Source organism: Theileria orientalis, chromosome 4 (assembly GCF_000740895.1).
Source record: "Theileria orientalis strain Shintoku DNA, chromosome 4, complete genome".
NCBI lineage: Eukaryota > Apicomplexa > Aconoidasida > Piroplasmida > Theileriidae > Theileria > Theileria orientalis.
The window spans coordinates 894,497-910,325 of record NC_025263.1 but is presented as its reverse complement, the minus strand read 5'-3'; the positions used below and the strand labels follow the sequence as shown (position 1 = coordinate 910,325).

The 15,829-nt window shown below is 39.9% G+C and overlaps 6 protein-coding genes across 6 annotated transcripts; 2 read left to right on the top strand and 4 right to left on the bottom strand.

Annotated features, from left to right (window-relative positions):
- Nucleotides 1-57: 57 nt before the first annotated feature.
- TOT_040000414 (conserved hypothetical protein) lies at nt 58-2,937 on the bottom strand (the record flags this gene model as incomplete). The annotated part of the gene is made up of 13 exons (XM_009694044.1): nt 58-188; nt 219-642; nt 797-973; nt 1,055-1,158; nt 1,181-1,298; nt 1,377-1,629; nt 1,773-1,867; nt 1,911-2,114; nt 2,145-2,335; nt 2,365-2,549; nt 2,581-2,692; nt 2,725-2,830; nt 2,863-2,937. 13 exons carry the CDS (start codon nt 2,935-2,937, stop codon nt 58-60), a joined length of 2,175 nt encoding a protein of 724 aa, XP_009692339.1.
- A 168-nt stretch (nt 2,938-3,105) lies between these two features.
- On the bottom strand, nt 3,106-3,837 carry TOT_040000413 (conserved hypothetical protein; the record flags this gene model as incomplete). The annotated part of the gene is made up of 1 exon (XM_009694043.1): nt 3,106-3,837. The coding sequence occupies one exon, from the start codon at nt 3,835-3,837 to the stop codon at nt 3,106-3,108; it is 732 nt and encodes a 243-aa protein (XP_009692338.1).
- Nucleotides 3,838-3,924: 87 nt separating this feature from the next.
- On the bottom strand, nt 3,925-5,807 carry TOT_040000412 (bifunctional dihydrofolate reductase/thymidilate synthase; the record flags this gene model as incomplete). The annotated part of the gene is made up of 9 exons (XM_009694042.1): nt 3,925-4,149; nt 4,192-4,352; nt 4,413-4,507; nt 4,541-4,607; nt 4,693-4,838; nt 4,870-4,963; nt 4,995-5,375; nt 5,407-5,501; nt 5,533-5,807. The coding sequence occupies 9 exons, from the start codon at nt 5,805-5,807 to the stop codon at nt 3,925-3,927; spliced, it is 1,539 nt and encodes a 512-aa protein (XP_009692337.1).
- Nucleotides 5,808-6,025: 218 nt separating this feature from the next.
- TOT_040000411 (conserved hypothetical protein) lies at nt 6,026-6,448 on the bottom strand (the record flags this gene model as incomplete). Its single annotated transcript, XM_009694041.1, has 3 exons — nt 6,026-6,119; nt 6,149-6,411; nt 6,443-6,448. The coding sequence occupies 3 exons, from the start codon at nt 6,446-6,448 to the stop codon at nt 6,026-6,028; spliced, it is 363 nt and encodes a 120-aa protein (XP_009692336.1).
- Nucleotides 6,449-7,007: 559 nt separating this feature from the next.
- On the top strand, nt 7,008-9,826 carry TOT_040000410 (uncharacterized protein; the record flags this gene model as incomplete). Its single annotated transcript, XM_009694040.1, has 11 exons — nt 7,008-7,170; nt 7,214-7,845; nt 7,878-7,965; nt 7,996-8,075; nt 8,106-8,235; nt 8,269-8,503; nt 8,543-8,757; nt 8,795-9,273; nt 9,315-9,561; nt 9,591-9,667; nt 9,698-9,826. 11 exons carry the CDS (start codon nt 7,008-7,010, stop codon nt 9,824-9,826), a joined length of 2,475 nt encoding a protein of 824 aa, XP_009692335.1.
- Nucleotides 9,827-10,178: 352 nt separating this feature from the next.
- TOT_040000409 (silencing mediator for retinoid and thyroid hormone receptor) lies at nt 10,179-15,593 on the top strand (the record flags this gene model as incomplete). Its single annotated transcript, XM_009694039.1, has 1 exon — nt 10,179-15,593. The coding sequence occupies one exon, from the start codon at nt 10,179-10,181 to the stop codon at nt 15,591-15,593; it is 5,415 nt and encodes a 1,804-aa protein (XP_009692334.1).
- Between the last annotated feature and the right edge of the window lie 236 nt (nt 15,594-15,829).

Below are 15,829 nucleotides of genomic sequence, written 5' to 3'. Positions count from 1 at the left end.
ATACACGTGAAAGTGATAAAATTACAAGTTAAATCTTAAAAAGCCCCTAAAAGAGAATTAATAAAAATGAATTCTAGGTTTGCGCACGTTTAACTCTGTGTAGTTGACGCTCCCCTTGTAGGTCCATGGAATTGAGAGGATCCTTATTTCCGAAGGCTCAATGTAGTTGGTGAACAGCCCAACTGCCTCTAAAGGTGACGTAAGTGAGGAGAACTTACTGCAGGTTTTCAGGAACTCGAACTTGATGTCCTGCGAGATCTCCGACTTCAGCGAGCTGATGAGCTCCACCACCGCCACGTACTTGAACTTGTTTTCCGGCAGCGCCACCTTCACTGTCTCCACTCTCACCACTGCTGTGTTCAGGCCGTACCGCAGGCATATCGACTTCTGCAACAGCTTGCTCGTTCCTATCAGGAGCGTGTATGGGAACGTCAGGTCCTTCGTCAGCGAAGCGTTAAGTGTGTATATCCAGAAAAAGTGCTCCTGGCCGTCCAATGGCGACTTGCGGTAGAACCCAATGTCGTCCAGTCCTATGTATGTGTCGTTGACGAACAGGTCCTTGATGTTTTCGTCCACGATCATTGCGTTCCTGTTCACGAAGTCGCAGACTATGAACCCTGGCTCTCCCTCGTCACATTTCACCTGTACGCATTTATGTACAACAATTATATTCCATCAGAAGTCAAAAATCAAATAATACAATTAACTACCTTGCTATTCTATCTATGTATTTTACCATCTAGTTAAACATTATTATATACTAAAATGTATATTACCGTGTATCTAAGCTTCTTACCATGAACTGTTCGTTATCTGGCGAAATTGACCTAACTATCCTCAATTTGAACGAATTGTACTTTGGCGTTCCGATATAGTAACCGAATGACGGCTTATCGTTGTGTATGTTGTTTGCACCCATTTTGCAGTATTCCATAAACGTCTCGTTGTCCAAAGCCGATGATGAAATTGACATCTAATCATCGTTATATTGTTTGTCAATACTATTATTTATACAATCATTTTCAAATCCACACATCTATCCATATACACTTACTATGGGCGTCACTTCTCCCGTTCCGTATATAACTATCGGCACCTTTCCTTTAAACAACCTCGAAAACATTTTCACTAAGAATACATCAGAAAAACGGTTCAAGACTTCTTTAAGCCACGTACTTACCCAGATTATAGTCTGTTTGTGTTCCTGACAGGAAGATGTGCACTCTGTAGTCTGCCAACACGCTTATCAGCTCCGTGAATTTAAGATGCAGCTTCTGTATGTACAGGTGTATGTTCTGCTTAACTTGCAAATCCTGCTGGTCTTTTGCTTCCGATTGATCTGCGTTTGGCTTATCTGGCTGATGCACCGGGTTTACTGACGCTGAGGTCATTTTCGGTGCTGCTGATGTTGGTAACTCATGCAATACTTTACTTATTTTCGAGCTGTCATGCGATCTTAGTGTCCGAAAGTTATTCAATATTCCCTTTTTCCCAAAGAAGTAGTTTGATATCCTACTCGTTGTTCTTGCGAGTTTCTTCGTGTTCACTACGTTGTGTTGCTCAAATACCTCCTTCTCTTCATCGGAATCTGCTAAATTAATATTAAACAGCACATCATTGTTTTTTAAACTAACAACCAATATTAATGATGCTACTACTACTGCTACTTCCGGTAATACTAACACTGTTACCTCCAGTAATAATGATAAGAGCAATCAATAGTCAATACAATTACCATTATATATCATCTCTTACCTTTTACTTCGTTTGACCTGGGCGACTCATCTGTTATCAGTGTCCATTCGTTTGATATTTCCTCCAGTGTGAATAGCGCTTCAATCTGCCTCGGATATAGAAAATTGAGTATCTACAGCATGTTTATATGACTTTTATTTTCGGTCTCAATGTACCTTATACTGCTTCCCTAGCTGCAGGTACACGTTTTTCGCGTGCTCGTTTGCCTCCCAGAGTATCTTCCAGTAGGTCGACGTGTACCTTTGCATGAAGTATATATAGACGTTCGATCTATATAAACAGTAATACAGTATTGTACAGTTCAACCAGTCGTAGGTCGGATTCGTCAGGAACACGATAAGTATGTAGTCCTTATTCCACTAAACATCCATGCTTTGCCTCCGACTTACCAAATTAAGTGCCTCTATCTCCTTAAACTGCTGATACAGCTCTCTGAACGTGATCATTCTCGCTTTCGGCTTCTTATTCTGCTTCCCTTCTGTGAACGATATCATTGCTACGTCGTCCATGTCGATCTCACTCACTCTCTTCGTCTGACTTGCCAGCATCACCTGTATTCTCGAATCCGATCTTTCCTTCCCTAAAACAGGTTATAATCAACGATCTTACCCAGTGAATCCACCAGGGACAGGTAGCTGCACAGCGATATACTTTTGTTGTATATCGACTGTGTGTACACGTCCGATATCTTTATGTACTTAACGTCCGGGATCATCCATCCCGAGTCAAGCTCGTCGTCTATGATAACCAGACGGCACTTTGTCACCCTCAGCTTATATGCCAGGGTCTCATCCCTACAAATAATTTATCTTTAATAAAACTAACGTTTCCGTGTGCCAGTTCGAGTGGAATATTGTGTATCCGTATATCAACGAGGCTGCGATAACGTAGAAATCATGTAGTTTTGAGTGTTTCAAGTGGGCGCATATGACAATTCCTACATTCAACTTATCTGGACCTCTTACCAACCTTTTGGACTCTGATTCTGGAATATTGACTGAATCCTTCTATAAAGAGCGGAAGCTCCGTACAGAATACTTAATCTACTTAGTTTGACTTGATCGATCCTATTTTTCTGAAAACAGTTTATATTCATACTCATCTTACGTTCGTTGTTTGATAGTACTTGATGAAGTCATCCTGTAGGTTATGAAAATGGAAGAACATAGGATCATCCGGCATTTTTACAGTTTAGAATTACAGCTATAACACAAACATAATTAAAACATATAGAATTTACGTATGATTAAATAAACATTTATTTTCCACTTTATCGTTGTGGGTACATTATGTATCACCAAATGTGTATACAACTTTAGCACATTTATTGAACTTTTGTTTAAATTAACTTTACAGGTTACTCGTTGCAACGTTAAATATTTTTCTATTTTTTAGAATCGCTTTCGGAGTCAGCTTTGACCTCATCTTCGCCTTTTTATTTTTCAGATCATTTCTCGATCTTATGCTCTCCTCCATCATCTCAAGCTGGCTTTTCATTCCGCTAAGGTTCCCTAATGCTTTTCCGTGCTTATCTTCCTTTTGGAACTGTTCTATTATTTTTTTTGCCTCATTTTTAAATTCGTTTTTTCTTCTCCATGCTTCTTTCTTCAGTTCCCTTTTCCTCTTACCTCTAGACATGGACTGGTCATTTTTAATTACTTTAAGTCTATCTTTGCGATTTATACTCACTGGTTTGTCCCCTGTTGGTTTATCTTCGTGTTTATTCAATACGTCCGAATTGACTTTAGTATGACCATGTGTTAAAGAAACATTTGGCCTATTTCTTTCGTATAACTTAGATTTATATTTTTCGTGGTTTAATTTATTTGGTTTTAACTTATATCCTTTATTTTTATTTACTTTGATCACTTTCTTTAATCTTTTGTTGGAAAGAGGACTCTTATCAACTTCTTTAGAAAGCAAAATACTTTCAAATGAAGGAAGATTACTAAAATCAATAGTTGGCTGAGGCCTACCCTTAGAAGCAAACGACTCTGTTACGGGAACTACTTCTTTTTTCTTAATCTCTTTTTGATCACTTGTTGATACTATTTTCTTTATAATTCTACTTAATTTAACCATTTATTATAAAACTCCAACTTTACAAATATTATTATACAATTAACTACAAATACACAAATAAAATAAAATAAATTTGAGTAAATGATTTTATGCTGCCATATCCATTTTTATGGCTGGGTGTGATATGTAATTTTCCACTTTAATGTCTTCCAGTGTGAAATCTTCTATCCTCTTAATTTCCTTATTTAATTTTAAACTCGGAAATGGGTACGGTACTCTCGATATCTGCTCCTTGACCGCATCAACGTGGTTACAGTATATATGTGCGTCGCCCAGATTGTGGACAAACTCTCCAGGTTCAAGATCGCAAATCTAAAATTGATATTATAATGCGTAAAGACCAATTTAACTCACTTGGGCTATCATATATGTCAGTAGAGAGTACGAGGCAATGTTAAATGGGACTCCCAGACCCATATCACATGACCTTTGATGCATCATACACGACAGCTTTCCGTCCGCTACGAAGAACTGGAACAACAAATGACAAGGCGGCAGTGCCATTTTCGACAAATCTATATGTTTAATCATTAACTAGTCGATTTTGGTGTTGTTGCGTGAGTAAACTATCATACCTGCAACGTTCCAGGAGCAAACTATAAGTCTCCTGTCATTGGGCTTATTCTTTATTTTATCGATCAATATTGACAACTGGTCGATTCCCTGGCCACTGAAACATTACGTTACTAACACATCGTCATACTTGTAGTCCGTGTGCATATCCACGTATTTAGCACCAAAATGTCTCCACTGGAATCCGTAAACAGGCCCTGTCAATAATTATAACAAATCGGTTGATAAATCAGAGTTAAATTAGTTTTTATATCAGAATAATCACTACAATGTACTAAATACCTAAATCGTGTTCCTCTCTGTCATAAAACCCTAATGCGTCCAGGAATCCTCTTGCTCCATTCAACTCCCATATTTTAACGTTCTTTTTTAGCAGATCGTTTCCGTTGGTGCTTCCCCGAATGAACCATATGAGTTCCTCAATTATTCTATTATTCGTTATTAACAAATTTTTATTACCCTCTTAGAAAGACCTTCTTCGTTGTCAATAGTGGAAACGACTCTGATAAGTCGAATCTCATCTGGTATCCAAACTTGGCAAAGCAATCCACCCCTGTTGCTTCATACAATCATTTAGCACTCACCTGTTCTGTTGGTCTTTTTCACTCCGTTGTTTAGTATATCAGCCAGAATGTCAAGATACTGTAGTTCCTGGCTGTATCTAACTTTCAAGTTTGGACACGCCTTATACAAAGGTGGCTTATTTGCAAACTTTTCCCCGGTCAGAAGAAGTTCGTGAAAGGTTCTATGATCCGGCTCTTCTCTTAGTTGATCCTTCCTTTCATAGGTCACGAAGTCGTATGTTGTGTCCCCGTTTGTAAAAGTCTTACTGATTCCTGTGATTACGTAATCCTCGGGAATCTTCGGGAAGAACACGTCGCACGGATACTTCTTGTTGACCCTGGTTATATACAGAGTATCAAGAACCGGCATGTTGATAACCTCATTGTAAATGAAACTTCCGCCTATAGAAGATGTTTATATCTTCAAAATTACCCAGGATGAATATTTTATAGTAGTTTAAATTGTCTTTGATATACATCAGTGCTTTAGGAACGGAGTCGAACACAAATCCTCCGGGTACCTCGCTTCTAAACATTGGTTTTAAAAATATAAAAATACAGTGTTCTTGAAATGACCACGCTAATCCTGTTTTTAAAAGGAAATGTGTTAGGAGGAAGACTGTCGTAGGTTTTTCTTCCAATAACGACTACATTTTGTATTTCCGAGTTGTTTTGCTTAACACTAGGGTCAACATATGTAGTCAACCTAAACATATAAAGGAAATCCCTCTTGATGTGTGGCCATGGCAAGCCATTAGTATTGCCGATTCCATTATCCGGTGTAATACCGGCCAAGATTTTAATAGGTGGCAAATCGGTGTAATCGTTACCCATTTGACAAAATGATAACTGTTTGTTTTATTATTTCGAATGTGGCGATTATATTGTTTGAAATTAAATATATTTGTAATGATTCTTTATTCGTAGGGCTAATTATGAATATGGCTATTTATTTAAATAACAACATCAAATTTAATTTATTTCATCATTATAATATATAACATATAGTTATTAATGTTTTAAAACATTTTAAATTAGTATAGGATCAAATATTATCTAGTGTGTCCCGTTTCAATATATTCCAATTTATCTCTTTCATATTGTTCAATAGATTGTTGAACCCTCTTCATTTCATTTTCTCTCTTCCTATAAAAATGTAAAATTTTAAAATTTACCATTTGCTGTAAAATGTGTATAAAATTCCATATCCTATCAATATTCCGACTACACACAAAATACTTTTTTTCCTATCATCATTTGTAACCTTTATATAATTTGATGGTTTACTATCTGCTGCCTTTTTGGTTGCGATTTCAACACCTTTCGAATGGAATTTCTTAACTTTCGTCATTAAGGAATCAACGGTCTTCTTAACGTTCAAGTATCTTTTAAAATCTCGATATTTGGACTTCTTAAACGGTTGATTATTTATAAATGACTATAATAAAAGACAATTAAAACTATAAAACATTCATATTATTTAACGATTCTATTATTATTTGCTAATATAACATAAATAAGTATTTTTTGTACAAAATACTAACCGTTTTACAAAAGTTTAAAATTTTTAAATTATAATTATTGTTTTTTAATATTTTCATAATTAATATTATTAAATCGTTTTGAGTAAAATTGTTACATATGTCTGTTGTAAAATTATTATAATCATACAACATTAAATAGAATTAAATATACAAATTCAAAATTCAACATATATTATGAACGAAATAAATAATATTGTGGAAGATTCTTAGAATCACATTAATTTATTATTCATTATACCCCAAACACACTAAAGTGCATAGCTATAAATAGGTGTGTATTTAATTTATATATTATATTAGTTATATTTATTGATTATTTATCATTTAAATTTATTTCATTTTATCATTTTGTTAAAATATTATAAATTAAAATATTTATAATTTATTTATTATTTTCTACACATCGCAACAATTATTCTTAATTAATAAAAAAAATATATTATAACATATTTTCCTTTTTTATTATTTAATATATAATATAATTTTCACCATGACGAGTGATAAGGTTGTAAATTCTCCTCCATCATCTCACACATTTAATTCTTTAATTGATCACAAGAATAAAATATTAAACTCACTTCAATATGAACTACAATATGCAAATTTGGAATTTAAACTGATCAATTATTTATTTGCTTTAAACTCCCAAAGAGGTAATTTCTCATTTTTTTCTTAATATTTACTTTTTGAATATAGGTTCCGATGTTGACCAAGATGTTGAAACTGATCTATTTAAAAATCACAGCTTTCTAAAGTTTGATACAGCTGAGTTCCATGAAACCAAAAATAATTGGACTAGTTTAGTAAATGATTCTATAACTTCAATTAAAAATTCACTGTCGAAAAAAAAGGATACATCTAATGAACAGTTGCAGCTTGACGAAGTACACCAATCTATTACGAGCCTTCAGAATGCATATTTTACCGCAGTACAACAGAGAGAAAATAATATGAAGCTAATGCTAAGGATGAAAATGTACTCAGGCAATAGATTAAAATTACTTTCGGATTCGCTTAAAGCTTACCAATCGACAGCTGAGTTTAAGAAATTATATGATGAGCCTAAAACTAAACTGGTTGAACCAAATTATAACAAAGCATTACATAACATGATTGATGCTGAATTCAAGAGAGTTATAAACTCCAATTTAACCCATGATTTATATTCTAGTCTTTTTAAAAAGGGCTCAAAACAAACTATGCTGAAGCATGTTAATCTATCTCCAATACCTGTTTTTAAATCACCCAATTCAACAAAGTTGATGAACATATTCACGCTGACATCATCACTAGATGAGTTTAAGATATCAGCAAAAAATATATACCTGGTAATTTACAATTTAATTACGATTATTTTTAGAAATACGGAGGAAGTACAATGTCGTTCAATGTATTCAACAACGTGGTTTTATTTCTAGTACAATCTCTACACCTTCCTAACCTACACAGTACGTTCAAATGGATCAACGCATTCTTAGGAATTCCAACAGATCACATATACAGCGTATATAACGTAAATCCCAGCTCATTACTGGACTTTAGAACGTTCTTAATACTGGTAACCAAAAGGACTCACATTTATATTTAGTACTGGGAAGTTTTACACGCACTTAAGTATGCAATTGAGGTTTACTATCACCCACGATACACATTTAACTCCACAGACATGTATCTCAACTACTTAGTGGACGACTACCACCCTTTCGTCAACATTTCAGGTAATTAATCACTATTGAACTTAATTTCAACAGACCACTACTCATTTATTAAAAGACTGTCCCCTGGAAGGTCCTCTAGTAAATATGTCGCAAAGGAGCTAAAGACTGACGAACTCAGGGTAATAGAAATACTTTTTAAGACTCCGGACCTACCATTGTTTCATGAGATTTATTCGGAGTTTGAAGTCTTAAAACGTTTTGACCACAAGAACCTCGTTAAGTACATAGCTGTGTACCATGACTACAACTCATTATACGTTGTTACAGAGTAAGTTTATTATTTTACACCGTTAACTTCTATTTTTAGGTTTTGCCCAGAGTTATCTCTTACGAATAAGCTGAGCTCTCTAGATTCTTCAACTTTTGATTATTCACTGGGATTTGTACACAACGTGTTTACCCAACTGGTCGAGGCGCTAGTGTATTTACACTGCAACAATGTTACTCATTTGTCTCTTAATCCTGAGAAGATCATGATTGACGATTCAACTGCTCTGCCAAAGATAAAGATTAGAGACTACGGTATATTAAACACAAATCATACAATCAATAACTATAGGATTTTATGAATCTTTCTCCAGTTATAAGCACCAATCACCTCTAACGACTATTCATCAAGCTCCTGAAGTAGCAAGCTCCACAATAACTCCAAAGAGTAATGTCTGGACAGCTGGAATGATTTTGTTATTCATGGTCACAGGTACACGTTTATTAATATTAATATCTTCTAGTACTAAAATATTTTCAATTCCATGTTACAAAATACCATTAACATATTTAACGCAAGATAATTTTATAGGTCAAGTTCCTAGTAAAACGGCTAACAATACCAGTTTTGTTGACCACTTACCACATATGCTATTACACTCAACTCTTTTTAAAGTTGAAGATGACTTGTACGATTTAATAACATATATTCTTTGCAAAGACCCTAACTTGAGACCATCATCTTTTGATGTACTGTCTCACTCCTGGTTTAATGCAACTGGTCCCTGGCCAAGTGCTTACAACCTACGGTTTTTAACACATAGTGTACACGTGAGTTGATCCACAAGTGTGTGATTTAAAATACAAATTAGGATCTCATGGCTCTGAGTAATTATCGCAACATAACGAGGTTCCTGGAATCGAGTAATGTATTTTATGTGAACAAAATGAATAAACTGATGAACACACTGGTGCTTTCGGCTGAACCTAATCAACCAGACGTGGTAGGGTACGGAAGCGCGTTGAAGGTGCTGAAGCTGGCGAATGTTCCTAACCACTTAATATCTGAGTTTGTGCACATAACGTCCCTGAAGGATTCTGACAAGTGCTCACTGAAAGGTAAACACACATATTTGAATTTTTTTTAGACCTATTTCTCGCCACTAAATACTGGAGGCACGGGGAGTTGAACATACTGTGGTCAGTATGTAGAAAACACATAGACGTACGTTAATAACTAGTTCATAGCCCTTAGGAAACTGACTGGTCGTTTAATAAAACTAAATTTGTTGAACTTTTAAGTGATTCGAAATCGTCATTGTTGATGAAGGAGGAGGTCAATTCAGTATGTAGGTCACTGGAACTAAACGACAAGGTAAGATGAAACTATATAAAAATAAATCAAAATAAACACAATTCAGATTTACTGGAATCATTTTGTAAACTTAATGTTGTAAAGTATAAATAGTTAATGGTTCTGTGTTTCCAATATTTGTTATGTTGTACAATAATTTCCACTATTAATATATTAAGTTGTTTTTGATATATATATTATAAAATATTTTTAATTGAGATTTTTCATTTGGTAATTTTATTAATATAACTTCATCAATACAAAATTAGCATTTGTTTTTTTAACTCATTAACAAATCTATCAAATACTTTTTTATTATACACAATTGTATTTTATTTTTTAATAAATGACAATGTAACACATTTTATAATTTTTTGGGACTATGGTTGCCCATTCTTATCCAAATTCTCCAAATTTGTCTTCCAGTCACTCCCGGCGATATTCCTACAACGTTGACAACGATAGCTACAATAACCCTAACATTGACTTCACAGAACGGTTTGGAAATGAAGGGGATATAGACTACCATCAGTTGTTATACAATAACAACTTAAACATTTACCATTCAACGTCACTTAACCGTGAACTCGAAGGTATCAACCTTCTAGCCTCAAGATCTAGCACAAGTTACATTGAAAGCGCAATAAAACCAAACGTGCAAAAACCCACAGCATATGATGAGAGTTTGAACATAAACAACGCTAACCTGCTGACTCCACAAAGAAGGCTTACACACGTATCACGTAGCAATGACGGAGTGTCGTCGAACAAGATTTCGTCGAGCGAATTGTCCCCGTCATTTAAGTACTGCTCAACGCCAGTCACAAAAAAGGCAGAATCATCGCAAATGGAGACTAACTCGATCTCGTCGATTAGGTTTAATCCGACGTCGCTTATATCACTGCCGTTCGGATACAACAATAACACGTTCACGAAGATAAGGACAGATGACGTTACGTACCCGTCAGTATACAGGAAGGCGTCAAGAGTGTCCGATGTAAAGGGTGATAGAAGATTTAAAAAGTTTCCGCTCTCAATGTTCGGATACGAAGGGGACGGAAACGAAGACCATGGCTCAGAGAGCAACGACTCGACATCGAAATCGCACTTTTTGCACGATTTTAATAACGAAGGCTCCAATAAGTCGGTGTACAACTTGATGATACATAACGATTATTCGGCGAACCCGTATAAGAGAAGGTACCACAGCTTGATAAATGAAAGGAGAAGACTGCTATCGGGAGTAAACGGAGATGCAGTGGATCACATATCGCTGCCAGATAGAATGCCAAAAAGACAGAGGAAGACGACGCCGAAGCCAAGACAAATAATAAGCGATGAAACGCTGGAAGAGGCGGAGCTGACGGAAGAGTTTCTGCTGAAGAAGCAGAAGCAGCTGATAGCGTACTCGCTTCCATCGCTGAGCGCAGAAGACCAAAGATACATAGAGAGCATAGACGCGTCAAATAAGCCAATAGAAGATGTTATGCTGAAGGAGATGATTGAGATGCTGACCCACTGTATGTCCTTTAGCCAGAATGTGTACAACGCACTGAATGACCCGGATGAGAGTGATCAAACGAGGTTGTACAACGAGCACCTGTTTACGGAGGAGAACCTGTTGGAGCTAAGCACGATGATAAAGAGGGCCCTCTCAAGCGTGAACAACGAGTTGATAGCACTGAATTTTGTGAAGGGGATGCTGAAGTCGGACTACGACAACATTAACTCGGAAGAGAGTTACCAGCAGTTCATAGACTACACGTATAACGTTAAGAGACTGAAGAGGCTCTTCAGGCACGACCAGTACACGCTGATCAACAGCTACATCGACGAAAACTACTACGAAGACGTGGAGCAGACGAAGGAGAATTACATTCTGCTGACGAGTCCCTCAATGGCGTTCTACAACGGACTGAGGTGCGTGAAGGGGCTCTGCACGACCTCGGACTACCTCTTCAAGAACAACGTCTTCACGGAGTGCGACTCGTGCTCAGGCTGCTACCTGTGGTCAGGAGACAAGAAGGAGTTCACGCAGAAGGGCTTTGGAACGGTGGGAGCGTGGACGCTCGACCACGGGCTGATCTTTGACGTGATGAACCAGAACAAGAATAAGATGCTGAGCTCGACGCTGAGGTTCGTCAACGACGTGTGCAAGGTGGCAATAGCAGAGGTGCGCATCCCGAAGCCGGAGTTCAGCGAGTTCACGGAGTACAACTGCGTTAACGGATACTGCTGCAGCAAGTGCTGCACGTGCAGAAGGACCACGGACCAGGCGAAGATGTACACGTCGACGCTGGAGCACGAGCCGGTGGAGGACAAGATACTCAACTTCACAATCGACACGAAAATCGCAACGGTGGACCTGCTGAAAAACGTGATGGGAAGCTGCTCGTGCTACTGCAAGTGCCACAACGACCCGGTGCACGTGCTCGACAGAGTGGTGAGCACGAGCTCGAACGTTAACGAGTGCTACAACGAGGCGATATCATGGTACGACGTGGACGTGGCGAACATAGCGACTGACACGTCGAGCTCTAGGCAGGGCAGCGAGCACATAGTGCAGGAAAGGGTGATTTTGAGAGTGAAGATGGACTCGATACCGCTGAGTTGGAAGCTGAAAATGCCGTTTACGTGTAAGCTTGACATAAATTTGAACACGGACTCGAGTAAGAATAAGCGGTTTGACAGCCATGATTCGTCGAACTACAGCAGTGCTGAATTGAGTGGTAGTGTCGGCGTTAACGGCTTGAACATCGTAAATGCCACTGCTGCTGGCAATGTTAATGTTACTGCTAACAGTAACGATGACATGTTCACTGTTAACGGCAACCTTAATGCTACTTCTAACGGTAACTGTAGTGCTACGGCAAACATTAATGTTAATGCCACTCCTAACGTTAATGTTAATGCCACTCCTAACGGTAACTGTAGTGCTACGGCAAACATTAATGTTAATGCTGCTGGTAATGATGACACGGGCACTGATCAAGACGTGGCTCCAGTAACTTCAAGTAAGATTAACATAAAGAGTATCTTTAAGTTTGGGAATAAATCAGACAAAACTAGTTCTAGATCCAGTAGTAGACGTGGGAGTAGCAACAAGGATGAAGCAAACAATAAGGGCAGTGAAGCCGCAGATGGAAGTCAAAACCCCAACAGTGATCAGAGTAAAATGGGTAATGAGCATCAGTTGAAAGCTACTGATGGTGGGAATGGAGTCAGTATTGGTACGACAGTTAGCAATGGTAACGGCGATGGAAGCAACAGTAGCACTAGGTCGACGCCGAGAAATAGAAGAAGAAATAAGAAGTTCGACGTGGAGTGCTCACCATTTAGCTCTTGGGATTCAAATAACTCGAGGAAAAGGGGAGGTGGAGGAAGTAGCAAATTTAGCGAGTCAACAGGGCAAAGAGGAAAGGAAAAATATAGTACCACGAATGGAGTGACTGACGCGTTTGGTGGAAATTTATTGAGAGGAGTTAGAGATAAGTTGCAGCACGGAAGCCCGTTTTTTAGAAACAAGGGAGTGAGGAATTTTAAGTTCCTGGAAGACTTCACATTCTGGGACGCGCTGGACCTGCTGAAAAGTGAGATGGTGTCACTGCACAACAACATGAAGAAGGAAAGACAGTTAAGTAGATCGACCGGGGTTTTTGACGGAATGGAAATAGACACCTCAGCAATGAGTACGAAGACCCTCGTGTTGAACAAAGAGTCGTTCGCAACAGACTCGAAGGACTCCTACGTGGAGATAGCACTGTACCTGCCGTACGTGCCCTCGCACATACTGCCGTGGCAGTTCGTGTCAGTGGACCCTGCGGAGATACTGATGAACAGAATGAACGTGGAGGAAGAAGGGGAGGAAGACGGAACATCGATGAGCACGTACGAAAATAACATGCTGAAGGAATACAAAATAGTGTCGAGGTCGTTCAAGAGAGTGGCGCACTTCATGAAGATGTGGATCAACTCGAGAAACGAAATATTCGAAAACGAAAAGGAGCTTTACGAAATGTATAAGAGAAAGTGGCACATTTACATAAACTCGTTTGATAGAAGTAAGGTGGACGTGTTCTCATGGGGAGTGCTGCCAGTGAGAGCAATTGACCTGCCAGACAAGTTCATACCGCTGCCAGCAGGCTACAGGCACAACAACATCAGCTACCCGTACATCAACAACGAGACGATATCGCCCTTTCACATACAAGGGTTCGGAATAGCGGACATAGTATACAGAAAAAGAAGGTTCAGTCAGCTGACGCACACGGACGAGGCAGAAAAGAACGAGCTGCCGCTGCCAGGAACCTCAAGGCACAGAGACCCGCAGCTGGGAAGAAGGAAGACAATGGAAGACGCAGTGACGAGCAAGGTGGCGGAGCCTGACACGCAGGCGAGGTCAAACGCATACCTGATGCCAGTATTCAGTAACCTCACGGGGCCGAGCGTGAGGTGGACGCAGTGCCTGATGGACGGCCCGAAGGAGCCGCTCGAGTGGATACCGGACTTCAAGGCGATGCCGATCTACAGGGTGATGAAGTGCCCGGAAATGAACTTCTACACGCTCGACGCGCTGGTGGTCTACGACAGGAAAAACGTGGTCTCGGAGGAGGAGCTGCTGGAAGATGAGCTTAACTACAGAGTCGCGCAGGTGTGGTCGATGGCGGAGGTGAAGACGTTCGTGGAAAAGTACCTCATGTACCCGAAAAACTTCTCGAAGATCGCGCAGTTTCTGGAAAATAAAAAGTGCGGAGACTGCGTGGAGTTCTACTACAGGTTCAAGTACAGGCTGAAGCTGAAGCAGAGGGTGGAGGAGCTGCGCACGAGAATCAGGTCGAAGATCGACATGACGAAGAACCTGAAGAGAGAAGCCTCAATCATGAGCTCGCTCGACGACATCATGGACGACTGCAACACGGACATCGTGAGGGAGTTCAACAGCAGGAACCAAATGGCCTTCACGGCGCTCTCGGACTACCTGCTGCGCTGCGGCTCGCTGGACTCCGCGCAGGAGTACTACGTGAAGTACACGCAGCACCAGGAGCCGCAGACGTCAGACGACGACTACCAGTACACGCTCGACAACATAGCCGAGGGCTACTTCCTACCCTCAAAGTACCTCTCGATGACGACGAGGAAGACGGTGGAGTACACGGCCTCGGCGCTGCCGGGCGACCACACAGTGGAGTCGAAGAAGGGCTGCTTCATATTCGACTACTCGGAGCAGGGAGAGGGAGATAAGATCGACGCGCACAGCGACTTGGCGAAGTCGTTCGTGGTCTCCCTGAACTTCGAGTCATTCGTCAACACGCGCTGCAGGGGCCTGAAGAAGACGACGCTCTCGAACATAGACAGGATTCTGTACAACTACGAGAGGCCGGCCGAGTTCTACCAGGGCGGAGCGGGGGAGAAGCCGGCGCCATTGGGAGGAGCGAGTCTGGACAGGCCGGCCGAGTTTGCGAGGGGCAGAGACGAGAGGGGGTACCTCGAGCTTGCGCCGAACTACGGATATGACACGAACCCGGGGATGCTGACGCGCAAGAAGGTGATCAGCCAGCTGAAGTACGGATACGAGTCCCCAAGGTACTCGAAGCAGCCGCCGCGGCCGCGGGCGAAGAAGAAGCCGAGCAAGTGGACGATCGAGGAGAAGATGACGTACAGGGCGGCCTTCAGAGAGCACGGAAAGGACTGGGCCAAATTGTACGACGCAATGGCGCCTTACGGCAAGTCGCTGGACCAGATAAAGAACTTCTACCACAAAAACAACTTTAAGATGAAAACGGACGAGTCTGAGTAGATAGGCCTGAAAATAATTTGATAGATATCACTGGTGTACATAATATGCATATGTATACGCGATTCGTGGTATTTGGGACGTGGACTCAGACCATATGTGCGATGGTGTTGTTTCACAACACACCGAGTAGGGATCAAAAGCAGCAAACCACAAATAATGAATTAAGTTCACGCGCGCTATTTTGAACGAAATTTTCTACTGTATTTTAATCATCGTAGAAGTGGCAATCGGATCCG